At 35.2% G+C, this 16,228-nt stretch overlaps 1 protein-coding gene across 1 annotated transcript in view; it reads right to left on the reverse strand.

Annotated features, from left to right (window-relative positions):
* Nucleotides 1-1,696: 1,696 nt before the first annotated feature.
* Nucleotides 1,697-16,228, reverse strand: part of TM9SF2 (transmembrane 9 superfamily member 2) — a 66,375-nt gene continuing 51,843 nt past the window's right edge. Inside the window, exons 13-17 of the mRNA XM_086708837.1 lie at nucleotides 12,940-13,099; nucleotides 10,377-10,528; nucleotides 9,176-9,287; nucleotides 5,376-5,547; nucleotides 1,697-2,388 (exon numbers count right to left, since the gene is read on the reverse strand). Coding sequence (XP_086564963.1) covers nucleotides 2,321-2,388; nucleotides 5,376-5,547; nucleotides 9,176-9,287; nucleotides 10,377-10,528; nucleotides 12,940-13,099 — 664 coding nt within the window. The 3' untranslated portion in view covers nucleotides 1,697-2,320. The remainder of the gene's footprint in view (nucleotides 2,389-5,375; nucleotides 5,548-9,175; nucleotides 9,288-10,376; nucleotides 10,529-12,939; nucleotides 13,100-16,228) is intronic.

Here is a 16,228-nt window from a genome sequence, read left to right on the forward strand (position 1 = left end):
GGTTAATTTTCAAGTCAAACATCAACTAGAACAGAGGCACCAGATGCCCACGTATGACCATATAGCAACTTCTGGGCTGCACCGTGCACAAGCTTCATACCTCGTATGGTGTGATGCATACGGAAAGGTCTATCCTCAGCTACTCCATTACCTAAGTGGCAGGCACCCTTTTGAGGCACTCCTTTCACTTCCAGCACTGGTCAAGTGCCATCGAACCCAAACTGCAAATGTTAAACAGCATTGCTAATTAAGACTACTTTCACTACTGGCATTGCTTAAGCTTCTCCCATTAGCCAAAAGTTGGGACACTGAGAAAAAGGCATAACTGGGCAAATTCTGAAGTGACAAGAAAAGGCAAAAGGACTCAGAAATCATGTGACTGCCCTCTGTGTTTGCGGCACCGTGGCAGCATTACTTTCTACATACAGATTTCTACATATTTTTCTACTTACTGCTAGAACCACGGCAGTGACTCCTCCTCAGGAAGTCCTGATAAAGCCACAGAGAAAAGGCTGTGTCCTCATGGGCCCTTCTCAACCACTGGCCTTCCTCTTTACTGGCCTTTTCATCATTACTCCCTGCTAAATCTTTTCCTTTGATGTTTTTGTTTTTCTAACGGCCTCATTATTTAAATGTGAAATGTGCTTACTGCAAGGTACAGACAAATAAAAATTTTATAGGAAAACATTCTATCAAAGCAGTAAGTTGGCTTTGTAAGTTTTAGTTACTAAGCTAATCGGTTCACTGAAGGAAAAGTAAGATTGAAGACGCTTAATTCTGATCAACAAAACTAGCCTAGTTCTGAATCCAGAGTTTTTTATAAACCTTTTCTTTGTTTAGTCAATCAGTCTATCTCAACTGTACTTTAACAGTATTATACATAAAAAACTAAATATACTGCAAGAGATGTAGAAAATAAATTTGAAAGGAACTTCTCTTAAATCTCTATGTGAGAAGGTAAAAATAACCAGAGCTCCTTCATGCTTCAACACCGACAGGTTAGTTGTTTTAAAACGGGATATCGACCTAAAACTATTGAGTAGGAGCCCATATCATACGAACAGTAGTTAATAATTTTAGTGTCAATTTAGTGTAAACAGTACCTGATTTGTTCTCATAAGCAGCAAGCACTGAGCCCCTAACATACAAGATGAATATTCTTATAGGTATACGCAGACTAAAGTTTCTGAAATCATCCCAAACTTCTATTTCCACATAAATGTTTTTTAATTAGTCAGATGAATGTGAAAGAGAAATAGTTATTTCTTAACTCTAAGAAATAAAACTGTGAAATCCAAATTAAGACAATGTAATCACAAAGGGGAGGATCTGCTAGTCATTGTTAATGTATAAATAAATACGGACTTAAAAAAAATACTGTATTTTGAAAAACAGGTCAAAAACATAAAATCCTTAATGACAATGTAGTGGGCCCATATTAACTACTAGACTTACATCATTTATCTGGCTAGATATGCACAACTAAAATTTCTATTACTGCCTAATAGTGAAAATTCCAGGTTTGTCACAAGACCTAGGAGGCTGGAGTTTCATTTAGATCAACCAAGAAAATGTTATATAAACAAAAATCAGTAAAATCTGATAAAACAGTGAAAACCATTTTAAAATACCATTGGTAAACAGATTTCTATTTATAGACTCTCCTTGAATATACAATAGGTAATGATGCAATGCAGACATTTTTACAATATTTATTAAGATAACAAATTTATAAATTGAAAGACTCAGAGGCACATAGTTTAAAAGGCCAATACCATGGGAATAATGAAGTCAACACAGAAAAGAAGATATGAACAGTTACAACCAAGACAAGATTTTTTTAAAAGCCACATCCCCCCAATAAACACATCATATGAATCATCCTTCAAAATTACCATGATAAAAAGTCATTTCCTTCAAAGAAAAATAATTCTTTCCACCTACCGTGCCTAGAAAATCCTATTTACAACGAACTGTCCTGCATTTCATCAGTACTGTTTAATATGGCCTCCTCTATTCTGTCATTAGAAGTATTGAAAATTTTATAGCTATTGTATTTACAAATGCACATAATATTTAAATTTGCTCTTCACTGAGAACAACTGAATATATACTTAATCAAATCACAATACAAATGTTTTAGTGTTGAAAACACATTTTGTGGGGACAGGTGTACGGGAAGAGGTGTATTTAAAATTATGTTGTTTCTGAAGGATTACTAGGCCAATAAATCTGATAAAACTCAATGTAGTCACAAAAACAGGTCTTTGTTGATGAAGAATTTAATTTATTTCTGTTTTAACTGGACACACTGGCTTCTTCAGTCAACCTTCACCACACTGTATATTTTGGTAACAAACCAAAAGCATGCAAAGAAGCCAATTGTTCCTATAAAAGAAAAAAACAAAATAAACTCTTTTCCCAAGGAAATCTCATAATTTACACAAAAACACAGACTTAAAATTATTGGTTCCTTAAAAAAAGCCACAAAACTGTAAACTATTACTTACCAGGAATATACCATAGGTCCATAAATTCTTTGAAACTTACACCACTACCTCAAATTTCTTACGGAAATTGATAGAACTTTTTATACTTTTAAGATTACTACCTAAACTTTCTATGATACATTTTTTCTTATTACATGCAAAAAAACTGAAATTAAAATATGAATAGGATGGCAATTTTCCTTTCCTATTTAATACTTCCTTATCACAAAATGGAAAACTGCTATGAGAATTAATTCAAGGTCTGATATGAATACCTTAAACAGAGTATCAGATTCATATAATAAGTAGGGATTATTTTCTAAGTATTGTTACAGAGAATTATCAGTTTTCAAAGAACCATAATAAAATTAAAATTTTTTAAATTTAAAGTGTTTAAAAGGTGATACAATTAGGATAATAACAAAGATGCACCCCACTGAATACGAGAGGTGGTGTGGTGTCAGAGGACAGAGCAGCTGTTGTGACTGTGTGTATTATCCTTGCACTAGTCAACGGAAATCTCCAAGCCCATTTCTTACAAAATAGAGATAATTTTATCTGCCCTAGGTAGAGTAAATGAGACAATTCATGAAAAAATACGTGCTTTGGTTTTCGAGTATCTTCATCAGTCTAGATTCCAAAAAAATTGAAAACCAGACAGGTGACAAAAATGAGACTTAGTAAAGTAACTGTCTAATAGCCACATGGCTGGTAAGCAGGATCAGAATGTAAACTCACCTTTTCTGACTTCAAATATAGTGTTATTTTAAACTTTACCATGCTTAGATAAATTCAGAGACTCTTGTCTTGTAAAAGAATATTTGCTAACTTGTGAACTGCCTGACATATTTTTAAAACCTGGAATTTCTCCAGAATTATCACCTGAGAATAGTCAATAAGTGGACATGCAGAAGAATACAGAAGGAGATGCACATATCCTTGTGGCAGGTTTATATATATATATATATATATATATATATATATTTAAAGTTCCAACCTTTTTTCTTTTTATTACACTTAACACAATGGTGAAAAGTATTAATGGAGATTTTCTAAGTCAAGAGAATATACAGGGGACCTTATTATGGGAAGTAGCAGCATTGTTGTTCTCATACATCATACATGTACCCACTATGTACCATTGTGTATGTTTTAGAGGACATAAAAATCTACATTTTGGATATTCAAAAGACAATTATTAAGGTTTGTAAAGAGGCTGGGGTTAATTTTAGAAAAGTAATGGTAAAACATAAAAGTATTTAAACAACCTTATGCTTACCAAGAGCTTTAAGATAATAAAGAGAAAATATTCTAAGGTGAGAAAATACATTTGTCATCATACTGGCAACCCTAGGTAAGTTAAGTTTATTTTGTTCTTAACAAAATACTTTTAGTATTTTATTTTGTCCTTAATAGGGATAAATATAATATACATACTAAAAGTGGCATCTTTCCTTATGTAACAGAATATTTTGTTTTGTAAAACAGATTTACTTAAATAAAATGGTGTCAGTTTGGGGTACTGAAGTAAATACAGATGTACCCCACTTTAGAAAAACGCAAGACACTGAAAGCGTTCACCATTCCCCAGCAGAGAATCTTTCCCATAAACTGAAATACACCCAAAGTTACTAGTTTAACTGGTTGATTCAATTTGAGGTGGCTCCAAAATTTAGATTTTAAAGTTTGTTTCACTCTGAATAAATAAAATGTCACTAAAAATCAAGAACAATAAAGAGGTGATAAACTACACAATAGGTAAACTATCATATCACATGCCTGGAAAAATAAGAGACATTCACTAAGATCACTACTTTTTGTGTGTAGGCAAGGAGTAAATTCTTCTATATATGCTTTTACAGACATACAGATCCATATGCACAACAGTAATTGCTCGTTTCAGAGGCTACACTTTGTTTTGCGGATCGCTGATTAAGATTTATGGCTGTGGACCTAGCTATGTGTTACGTAGCACTAAGACAAGCACCCACCACATACACCAACCCCCCCTGTATCTGACCAATGACCTGGAATACAGAATCAGTGTAAGAGCCTGAACCTCCTTACAGCTGATACAGCAACAGGAGAACTTCAAAACCCCATCTAATTCTCTCAAATGTTAACAGATGACTAAAAAGCAGAACAGTTCTAATTTATTTTTAATTCCTTTTTCCTTTTCAGATCCTATATTTCCTCACACAGCATGCAACACAATCTAAGATAAAATTATAGATGCACATTTTTTGTGAAAAAGAAAGGTCCCACAATTTTCTTTTTTTAGTTTGGTTATTCCACAAATGTTTACCAAGCAGCTACTCTAAGCGCTCTAAGACTCAGAAAACTTTTATCCAGGTGAAGAGATAAGGCACACATATATAAAATAAATACCAATACAGTACAATTTCCCATTAGGTACTTACATATTTTAAAGTGGAGATATAAACTTGTAGTTTAAATTTCTAGAGTAAGGGGTATTCTATGATTGTCTTTTCTTGGTAACATTTATTCTCAATTTCATCTTGACTTCACCCCTTCGATTTCTACTTATCCCTAGACTTAGACAGCTAAAGCTTTCACCCTATCTCTGAAATGAGCTTAAGAAGCACTGTACCATTAACAGGTTAATAGGGGAAAACTTTTGACAGGTATGGGCCCAGGTACCCCTGGACTCACAGCACAACAATGGACATTGTTTAGCCTTCTTCCTTTAGGTTCTGTTTCCTCTTTGGTTTATTGACGTCCACCTCACAGCGGGGCCGACCAAACAATGCTCAGCTGCACTTAGGACTAAATGTAGGAGTGCTGAGTAGTAGAAGCCCAAGGAAAATATTTATAAATAATTTGCCTAAAAACTTATTAACTAAAACTAATAATTTTAATTCTTACCTGTAAAAAGAAAGAAGATCAAAACCATTATCATGGTATAGCCAAAGTACAGAATTGTACTTGCCGTTCCTGTGATTTGCAGTTTTGAAAAGAAGTAGTGTACTGCATATATTAAGAAATAAACTGCAGTAAAGCCACTGGTAAGGAATGAACGCCACTGCCAATGGTAATCCTAGGTAGAAAAGAAAAAGTTAAAGAACAAGAATTACTTTCCAATTACTAATTACATGTAGCAGAACAAAGTTACAAAGCAAATGCAGCTATGTGACACAGCCCCAAAACCTAGCTTTGCTATCATTTCCCGTCTTTTTCTCCTACTGAACTTTGCCCATTTCCCTGCTCACTGAAGATGCTAAGAAGCATTCCCTACTTTTGGTGGAACTACTTCAAGTTGGGCTAAAAACACATGGAAAAATCTTAAATGGTTTATGAATAATGAAGCATTAGACTGTACTTTAAAATGTACTCTTCCCAAAGAAAAGCAATGCACAAGATCTTACATAGTTCAAAATTAATATTATTTATCTTATACTCTGGTCAACTCTATGTTAGGAAGAAGATTATCCTATTAAAGCCTGGTTGAAATCTATTTTCAGTTGCGAGTAACATAATTTAAACAAGGTAAGTTTTAAAAAGAGCTCTTCTTACTTTTACATGAAGTAGTTTATAGCTTAGCAGGAGATCTCTTAAAAGAAAATACTTCACTCTTTCCTACCCCGTAGAATATGTGAAAAATTAAATATATTTAAAAAGTATAGGGGCGCCTGGGTGGTGCAGTCGGTTAAGCGTCCGACTTCAGCCAGGTCACGATCTCGCGGTCCGCGAGTTCGAGCCCCGCGTCAGGCTCTGGGCTGATGGCTCAGAGCCTGGAGCCTGTTTCCGATTCTGTGTCTCCCTCTCTCTCTGCCCCTCCCCCGTTCATGCTCTGTCTCTCTCTGTCCCAAAAATAAATAAACGTTGGAAAAAAAAAAAAATTAAAAAAAAAAAAAAAAGTATGCCAGCATAAATTAGAAAATCTTATGGAGTCCACACACAAAAACTACTATAGCAAATAAACAAATTTAGCAAAATTGCAGGGGTACAGGAAAGAAATGAAAATCAGCTGTGTTTTTATACACTAATGATGAACAATCTGAAATGGAAATTTAAAAAAAAAGTCCATTTACAACAGCATCCAAAAAGAATAAGATACCTAGGAACAAATTTCACCAAGAACATGAAAGACTTATACACTGAAAACTACAATACAAAACATGCCAAAAAAAAAAAATTAAAGACAAATAAATGGAAAGACATTTTGTGTCCATGGACTGGAAGACTTGACACTGATAAGATGGCAATACTCTCCTAAGTGATCTCCAGATTCAATGCAATTCCTATCGAAATTCCAACAACCCTTTATTACAAAAAAGAAAAAGCTGATCCCAAGTTCATAGGCAATTGCAAAGGGTCCTGAATAGCCAAAACAGTCTTCACAAAAGAACAAAGTTAGAGAACTGACCCTTCCCAATTCCAGAATTTATTACAAAGCTATGGTAATCAAAACAGTGTGGTACTGGCATAAAGACACTGTATATACCACTGGAATAGAATTGACTGAGAATCCAGAAATAAATCCACACATCTATGGCCAATGGATTTTCCACAAGGTTGCAAGACCATTCAATGAGGAAAGATTTAGTCTCTTTAACAAATGGAAAATCTGGATATTCACATGTAAAAGAATGAAGGTGGATTCCTAACTAATTACCATAACCAAAAAATAAACTCACAATGGATCAATGACCTAAATATGTAAGCTAAAACTATACACTCAGAAGAAAACATACAGATAAATTTTCATTACCTTGAATTTAGCAATGAATTCTTAGATATGGCAACAAAGGAAAAAAATAGATAAATCAGATTCTATCAAAATTACAAACTTTTGTGTAAAGGCCATTATCAAGAAAGTAAAAAGACAACCTACAGAACAACAGAAAATATTTGCAAATCATTTATCTGATAAAAGTTTAGTACTTAGTATTCAGAATATATACAGAACTCTGAATTATATACAGAGCTCTTACAACTCAACAAAAAGATAAATAACCCAGTTCATAAATGGGCAAAAAATCTAAACAGACACTTCTCCAAACAAGATACACAGATGGTCAACAACCAAAGAAAAGATGCTCAACATCATTAGTCACTGGGGAAGTGAAAATCAAAACCACAATAAGATACAACTTCACACCTACAAGGATGGCTATAATTTTTAAAAAACGGCAAATAGCAAGTGTAGGTAAGGATATGGAGAAATTAGAACACTTGTGCATTTCTGGTAAGAATGCAAATGGTACAGCCACTGTGAAAAATACTTTGGTGGCTCTGCAAAAAGTTGAAGAATTACCATATGACTCAGTGATTCCACTTTAATGTATATACCCAAAAGAACTGAAAACTGGTACTCAAAACAAGTATTTGTATATGAATGTTCATAGAAGCACTATTCCCAATAGCCAAAAAGTGGAAACAAATCTAATTTCCATCAGCAAATGACTGGATAAATTAGGGTATAGCTATACAATGGAATATTATTCAGTTATAAAAAGGAACAAAGTACTGAATCTTGAAAACATTCTGCTACGTGAAAGAAGCCAGACACAAAAGGTCACATATGACTCCATTAACATGAAATGTCCAGAATAGGTAAATCTTTAGACAGAAAGCAGACTGATGATTGCCAGGGTTTTGGAGGGAGAAGGGAATGAGAAGTAATTGCTTAATGGTATGAGGTTTTATTTAAGGGTGATGAAAATATTTTGGAACTAGAAAGAGGTGGTAGTTGTACAACACTGTAAATGAACGTAGTAAATGCCACTGAATTGTTCACTTTAAAATGGTTTAATTTTAAGTTATGTGAATTTAACCTCAACTTTTAAGAAAAGCATCTAAGTTTAACAAAATTAGATTTAATCTCCTATATAGAAAATAAATACAAAAGAATGATTTAATACAACCCAGATCTTCGAAAATCAAATATACATAAGAGTGCCATCATTTTGCCATGACTATAATTCATTACAGTGTAACCACTCTAATGTTTTAATGAATACTCCCACTTAAAAATGTTTTATATTAAGGGTGTCTGTGTGGCTCAGCTGGTCGAGAGTGTCCGGCTCTGGATTTCAGCTTAGGTCACGATCTCACGGGGATCGAGCCCCACATCGGGCTCCACAATGGGTGTGGTGCCTGTTTGGCATTTTCTTTCCCCTTCTCTGCCCCTCCCCCACTCACATGCATGCACATGCTCACGTGCTCTCTCAAAATAAATAAATAAATAAATAAATAAATAAATAAATAAATAAATAAATAAATAAAGGGGTGCATGGGTGGCTCAGTTGGTTAAGCATCTGACTCTTGATTTTGACTCAGGTCATGATCTCACAGTTTGTGGGATAGAGGCCCGAGTGGGGCTCTGTGTGACAGTGCAGAGCCTACTTGGGATTCCCTCTCTCTCTCAAAGTAAACTTTAGTGTTAAAAAAAAGATTTTAGATAAAAATAGACAAATTTTAAAAGAAAAACCGAGAAAATTAACATTTTAAATTTAAGCTCTAAATAAATATACTGAACTGAGATACTATCATAATCCAATCCTAAAAAGAGCTACATTTAATTGAGGAATGCAGGTCAATTTCTATCTTAATAAACACATATTTACAGAAATTATTTCAATTGATGGTATTCAAAGTTGTCTTATGCCAAAATTATAAATACCAGCTACAAATTAATACAAGTGAACATTGCTAATACATACCTCTGCACATAGGTGGAAATAGCAAAGAAGTATAGTTGCCTCTGAACATGTAATAACCAAAATGATAAACACCAGAAATAGGAAGCCAAACATGTAATACATCTGATGTGACCTATAATCAAACATGTCAAGATTAAACTATAAATCTTTTCTCTTTGTCACAGTAAATGACACAGTCTTTTCACCTTCCCTGAACTGGAAAATGTTTGCTTTTTCTCCCAACTAAAGACAACACAACCTCATAGGTGTGGATGGTGTAGGGGTAGGGCAGGGAGAGGAAAAGGTTTGGTAATGTCATTGGATTTTGCCTTCTCACTCAAGTAGAACCTGAAACTCTTATTTAGTCAAATATGCTTAGTCTAATTGTTTACTAGTGAGACAAATTTGATAAAAAATTAATACACATGCAGAGCCAAACTAAAAAAGGGTCGCAGTTGGTATACATTGTTTCTTATCATATGTGATAAAAACAGCTGACTTTTGAAAATGTTGTAACAATCGGGAAGGAAAGATCTGTTCCAATCACTAAAAAGCTCACATTCAATGCTGACTCCATGTTACTGCAAACCTTGGTACTTGCTGTAACATGTCACTGTGGTCATATTACGATAATACACTGCAGTGTATATACCCTAATAAAGTGGCTCAGAATTAGCACCATGAGTTTCTCCATGCAAATAAGAAATCAAGAGAATGAAGGAATCTTGGGATTAGTAAGAACTTTGAACGTCATCTACCTCCACCCTCCTCCCAATGCTTGATCAAATCAAATCCCCTATATCAAGGGCTCAGAGTATCTTCTCTCTGAAGCAGTACAGATCAGTTACTTAAGAACACAGGTATGGGGAGACAGGTTGATTTTCTGTCACATAGTAGCCGTGTGACACAGGTAAATTACTTAATATCCAAAGCTTCACCTCTGTCTCTGTAAAATGGGGATAATACCCACCCCACTGAGGTCTGAGGATTAAGTCAGAAGTAAAAGTAAGAATTAATAAGCACTCAATTAGTAACAGCTGTTATCACTTATTCTTTTTCTCATATGGAAAAGATAAAATAACCTTTGGCTCTTAAGATTTCTGATTACTGGAGATTTTACATGTATAAGATACAAATAGTCATCCATCCAGATAAACAAAAAGAGAAAGCTAATACTACATGTAATGGGAAAGGGGATAAGACGACTTCACCCTTAGCTTACCAGATACTATTTAGAATGAAGAAAAGCTGTATAAAGATGCACCCAAAGGGCAAAATCCCTCCCATGATAATACCAGGCAACGGCTTTGTGTAGAAGGATTGCTCAGGAATCTGACGTGGAATCTGATTGGTTCGAACTGGATGTTCAATGGCCTTTAGTAAAAAAAAAAAAAAAAAAAGGATTCATAAATATTTATCTATTTAAAAAATTTTTCTCTATATTAGATTATCTGCCTGCTTTTTCTCAGCTTCCATGATGATAGTATTGGCAATATAAGTCTACTTAAGTCATCAAACTGAATTTTGTATTTAGAAGCAATGACCCCAGATACTATCAGGTATAATGTTCAGTCTGTCTAGTGGAACAAGCCATCACTGTTTCCAGCAGTTATCCATTAATGGCTTTAGGTAAAGTAAGAAATACATAGAAGGAGGTAATATAGTACTTAAAAATAACAGTTAAGACAAAGGAAATGTTAGGTTTTCCCTTTTAATGACATAATTATTGTAAGAAATTAGCTGATTCTGAAGTTACTGTCGATGAATTTTTATTTGGAGATGGGCAATATCATCTTTACTAAAACTGTTCAATTCTACTAAGATTTAAGAACATAAAGGCAACAATGAATGGCTATATGAAACTTTATGACCATAAGATACTGATAATATTCTCCCTTTTGTAACATACGACATGGTAGTATAAAAATAAATGAAATCTAAAGCACCAAAAACACAGCCAAGGGGAAACAGGGGTAGAGATACAGAAATTCATTTTCTTGCAAAAAATTTCAAAAGCATACTTTTTATAGTTTTTGTGATGACATCTCAAAACTTAAAACTTGGTAGGGCACCTGGGAGGCTCAGTCAGTTAAGAGTCTGACACGTGATTTTGGCTCAGGTCATGATCTCGCAGTTCATGGGATCAAGCCCCATGGTGGGCTCTGCACTAACAGTGTGGAGTCTGCTTGGGACTCTCTGACTCTCTCTCTCTCTCTCTCTCTCTCTCTCTCTCTCTTCCTCCCTCCCTCCCTCCCTCGTCTTCCCTGTCCCTCCCTACTTGCATATACGCACTCTCTTTCTCAAAATAAATAAATTCTTAAAAAAAAAACAAAAACGGGGGCGCCTGGGTGGCGCAGTCGGTTGAGCGTCCGACTTCAGCCAGGTCACGATCTCGCGGTCCGTGAGTTCGAGCCCCGCATCAGGCTCTGGGCTGATGGCTCAGAGCCTGGAGCCTGTTTCCGATTCTGTGTCTCCCTCTCTCTCTGCCCCTCCCCCGTTCATGCTCTGTCTCTCTCTGTCCCAAAAATAAATAAACGTTGAAAAAAAAATTAAAAAAAAAAAAAGTATAACTGGTAGTCTCATTGAGAATATACTTCTGTGAAATAGATATACAGATAGAAAATCATTAGATCGTTCTTCAGTGTTTGTATTTTTAACAGGAATATTTTTAGAATGTCAAATACTTATGTAATCAAAATTTTTAAATCATGCCAGGTCACTATTTGTGCGATATATGTATTTTTATGCTATACAGATTTAGAATTGTAAATTAAGCAAAATGCCAAAGAATTGAAAAATCTTACAGTAGGCTGGCATGGTAGGTGCAGTGGAGACCATGAAGCAATGACAGTTTCTTCCAGGACATTCTGGGTCCCCTTCACAAAGTGTATGGCAATACATTATCTCTTTTAATCTTGTGGACTGGATGTTCTCAGAGAAAAGCAAGGACAGTGAAGTGAGAAGGACACTAGACAAATTCTCAGGGCACCTGGCTGGCTCAGTCGGTTAAGCATCCGACTTCGGCTCAGGTCGTGATCACATTGTTGTTTGTGGGTTCAAGTCCCCCTTTGGGAGCGCAGTGATAGTGCAGAACCTGCCTGGGATTCTCTCTGCCCCTCCCCCACTCACACACTCTCTCTTTCTCTCAAAATAAACAAACCTTAAAAAAAAAGGTCAGGGGGGGACTAATTTTAAAAAAAAAAAGAAAAGAAAAAATGTTCATTTTCCTCTTAGCCTGTGGGCAAAAGGAGGCAGCAGAGGTGGAGAAAGACTGGAGGCAGAGAAGGACTGAGCTTTGAATATTAGCAGGAAATATTAGGAGGAAAACCATAGAAAATTTTTTGCAAAGCTACATGTTAAAAAAAATTACCACTGTCACTTTATAGTCACTTTTCTTACAGCCTTCCTCCTAACCCATATTCTTGGTTTACTTTGTTAAGTAACGTAGAAACACTTAATGCACTAACTTAAAACACTAAAAAAAGTTTTCAATAGTTTAACTTAGCATTTCGTTGTCTATTAATCTACAGTTTCCATTTACTTACAAAACTTTGAAATCTAAGTTTATATCTGTGACTTCTCTACCACACCCAAAATAATACTATTTTTAAGAATGACTGCAATCAAACTAAGAGGTCATCAATTTTCTATGAAATCCAGATCCCATAGGGTAAGTGTGTATCTTTTAGCCATTTTTTTTTTAAGACACTGTTCTATCTTTTAAGGTGGCATATGCTAATTTTCATAGCTGAAATTTATTTGAATAAATTAACACATAAACTTACGTTCTTCTTAAAACCGAAGTATGCACCAATAAATGTTAGAGGCACAGATATGCAGAACCAAAGGGCCAATATGGCAACCAATGTTCCAAAAGGAATAGCTGCTGAAGATCCTTCTCCCCAGAGAATCAGATTCATTATAAAGAAGTCAGCAAATACAATCCTGAAAGATACAATAGGCTTTTGGGTAAAACTTGAGTCAGAAGCAAAAGGATATAGTACCAATCATATGTAATTAATATTACAATTTCTGTGTTACAAAGAAAATGAAGTTGCTGAGTAATGGGGTATATGAATTTAAAATTACTTTCTAGAAATTACCCAATTGCTCTTCAGATTGGTTTTGCCTGACTGAAATTCCCACCAGTAGCTTAAGAAAATTACCTCTTTATGTATTTCATCGTGCTTTGGATTGTCAAATTTATTGTTTAATTTAAGTCCTGTTCACAACTGCTGTGGAGCATCTTGTGTCTATTGGTTTTATAGTTATTACTTCTGTGACTTGCTGGTTACATCTACTACTCACTTTTCATTTGGGGTGTACGTCTTTTCTAAAGTTATAGATGGGAGTTATTTATATATTCTAGCTACTAATAATTCCTTGTTAAATATCCCATTCTCTGAGTTAACGGCTTTTTATGAACCCCAAACAAGTGAATATGTATACTTAATTTCCCTTCAGTCTTTTTTCTCTGAGTACATTTTAAAACATATGGCTGTAATCACATGATAATTGTTTCTACATTACCCCCACACAGTTTTTAATGTGACCAGTTGTCAATTTTCCCTTTATCCTTTGTGTAACTCATTTAAGAGAAGAAAGTCCTTCCTAACCTGGGATCATGAACATACTCCTCTTTTTTGTTTTTTTTAAAGATTTTATTTTTTTATGCAATCTCCACACCCAACGTGGGATTTGAACCCACAACCCCGAGATCAAGAGTCACATGCTCCACCAACTGAGCTAGCCAGGCACTTCCATGAAGACACTCTTCCATATTTTCTTCCAACTGTTAAGCCCATTACATTTAGATCACAATCCCCTTGGAATTGATTGTGTGTGTGACTGGTAAGAACAGAATTTTTCTTCCTTCATATACACAATCAAGTATGAGCATCATCTAACACTTCCTCTGATTGGTGATGCCACATCTAGCTGCTTCCATGAATATATGGTCTATTTCTATGTTTTCTGTGCTAGTAGCTGCAGCACATTGCCACACCCCTCATGCAGTCAATACTCTGATCAAGTAACACGGTGAATTTGTATCTCGTACTGTGAAGGTTTTCTGTTGCTAATACTCCTTTCTGTTGTTGTTTTATAGCTGAAACTTGTTCTCTGTATACAAATTATATCACAAATAAATATGAGATTTTTATTAATATAAAGAAGCATTTCTCTCCATTCAATCCTTTTTTTTTTTTTAATTTATTTATTTTAAGACAGTGGAGCATGAGTGTGTACCAGTGGGGGAGGAGCAAAGAGAGGGAGAGAAAGAATCCCAAGCAGCAATCGCACTGTCAGCAAAGAGCCCAACTTGGAGCTCAATCTCATGAAAGGTGAGATCATGACTTGAGCCTAAACCAAGAGTTGGATGCTTAACTGACTGAGCCACCCACATGCCCCTCCATTGAATAATTTTTATATTTGGAAACGATGTTTAATATTATCAAATACCATTTTGTTGTGTCTACTGTAATAATTATATGTAGGTATTTACATAAAATTACATGAATTAATTTCATGTCATTAAATGGTACTTCTTTTCCTAGGCAAACACCAATTCTCCCTGCCCCCTTGGGTTCCTGGTACACTCTTATGTGCTTTTCCTCCCCCAACCCTGGCTTTTCCCTCATTCATTACCTCACTATCCTTCTGGTGAAAACCTAACAGGTTTTTTTTGTTGTTGTTTTTTTTTTAAATGAACACCCACTTTTAAGGGTAGCATGAAGATAAATCAAAGAAGGGCTGATCAGAGATATAAAAGAACTGGCTTAGGATAATTTCTATGAAGCCAAAAAATGAAAGGCATTTCAAGGAGAAAGTATCCCAATGTTTGACAATGTAGAGAGATAGAGTGAAGACAGAGAAAATGATTTCTAGATTTAGAAATGCGAATATCATTGGTATTTGAGAAAAGTTTTCACTAAAGTCATAGGGGAAGAAAGAGTACGTGGGTTTATGTTGTGAATGCATGCTGAGAAGAAAATGAGAATAAAGGAGTGTGGAATATTTTTTCAAGGCAGTTTGTTGGGAATGTAAAAGAAAGAAGATAGTAGAGGGGAAGATGCTTACAAAGAAGCTCATTTTAGGATTTGGGAACCTAGTATATTTGTAGGAAAGACGATGAAACACGAACAGAACACTGAGAAATAGAAGATGCCAAGATTAGGAGGAATGTCTGAAAGGCAAGTTTCTGAAGGAAATCACAGACTGCTGACTTGTCTTGGGAAGAAGGAGTACTTCTTTAGTTGATGGGAAAGAAGACAAAGGATTTGGCTGGAGAAAAAGCATAAAAATCTGAATACATCAGGGCGCCTGGGTGGCTCAGTTGGTTAAGCGTCTGACTTCGGCTCAGGTCATAATCTCCCAGTTTCAGACTTCCAGCCCCACGTCGGGCTCTGTGCTGACAGCTCAGAGCCTGGAGCCTGCTTCAGATTCTGCATCTCCCTCTCTCTTTGCTCCTCTCCCACTTGTGTTCTCTCTCTCTCTCAAATATAAACATTAAAAAAAAAAAGATTCTTACTCCCTCCCTCTGCCCCTCTCCCCTGCTCACCCTCTCTCTCTCTAAAATAATAAATAAGTAAATAAATAAATAAATCTGAATATATCATGAATGGCTGAGAATCATATCATTCTTCAATGGAGGTAATTATCTGAGGGAATATTTATCCCAAACATGTATAAACAATGCAACTATTGTTACTCTTTAGTTTCTGGCCTGCAAATGGAATGGCCTGGCTCTTAGATTTAACCTTTGGATTTCACTATTGCTGCTAACTGCTCAGAGGCTGGTTCTTGTCCACCAGAAATCTGGGAGTTGGGAAAAAAGTGGGTTCTATTTCTAGGACCAGACACCAATCAGATACTTGATATCAAAAGCTATCTTCCAAAGAGTCACAATTATTATTTTTTTAAACGTGATTGTCATTTAAAAAAATTTTTGCTATATATTACTCTATTTAATGGAATAAAGTCTAAAGTGGCACTACTTTAAAAAAAATTTTTTAGCTTTCAATTATAGTTGACAATGTTATATTAGTTTCAGGTGTACAATGTAGTGATTTGACA

Source organism: Puma concolor, chromosome A1 (assembly GCF_028749965.1).
Source record: "Puma concolor isolate L17-30 chromosome A1, mPumCon1.1.hap2, whole genome shotgun sequence".
Lineage (NCBI taxonomy): Eukaryota > Metazoa > Chordata > Mammalia > Carnivora > Felidae > Puma > Puma concolor.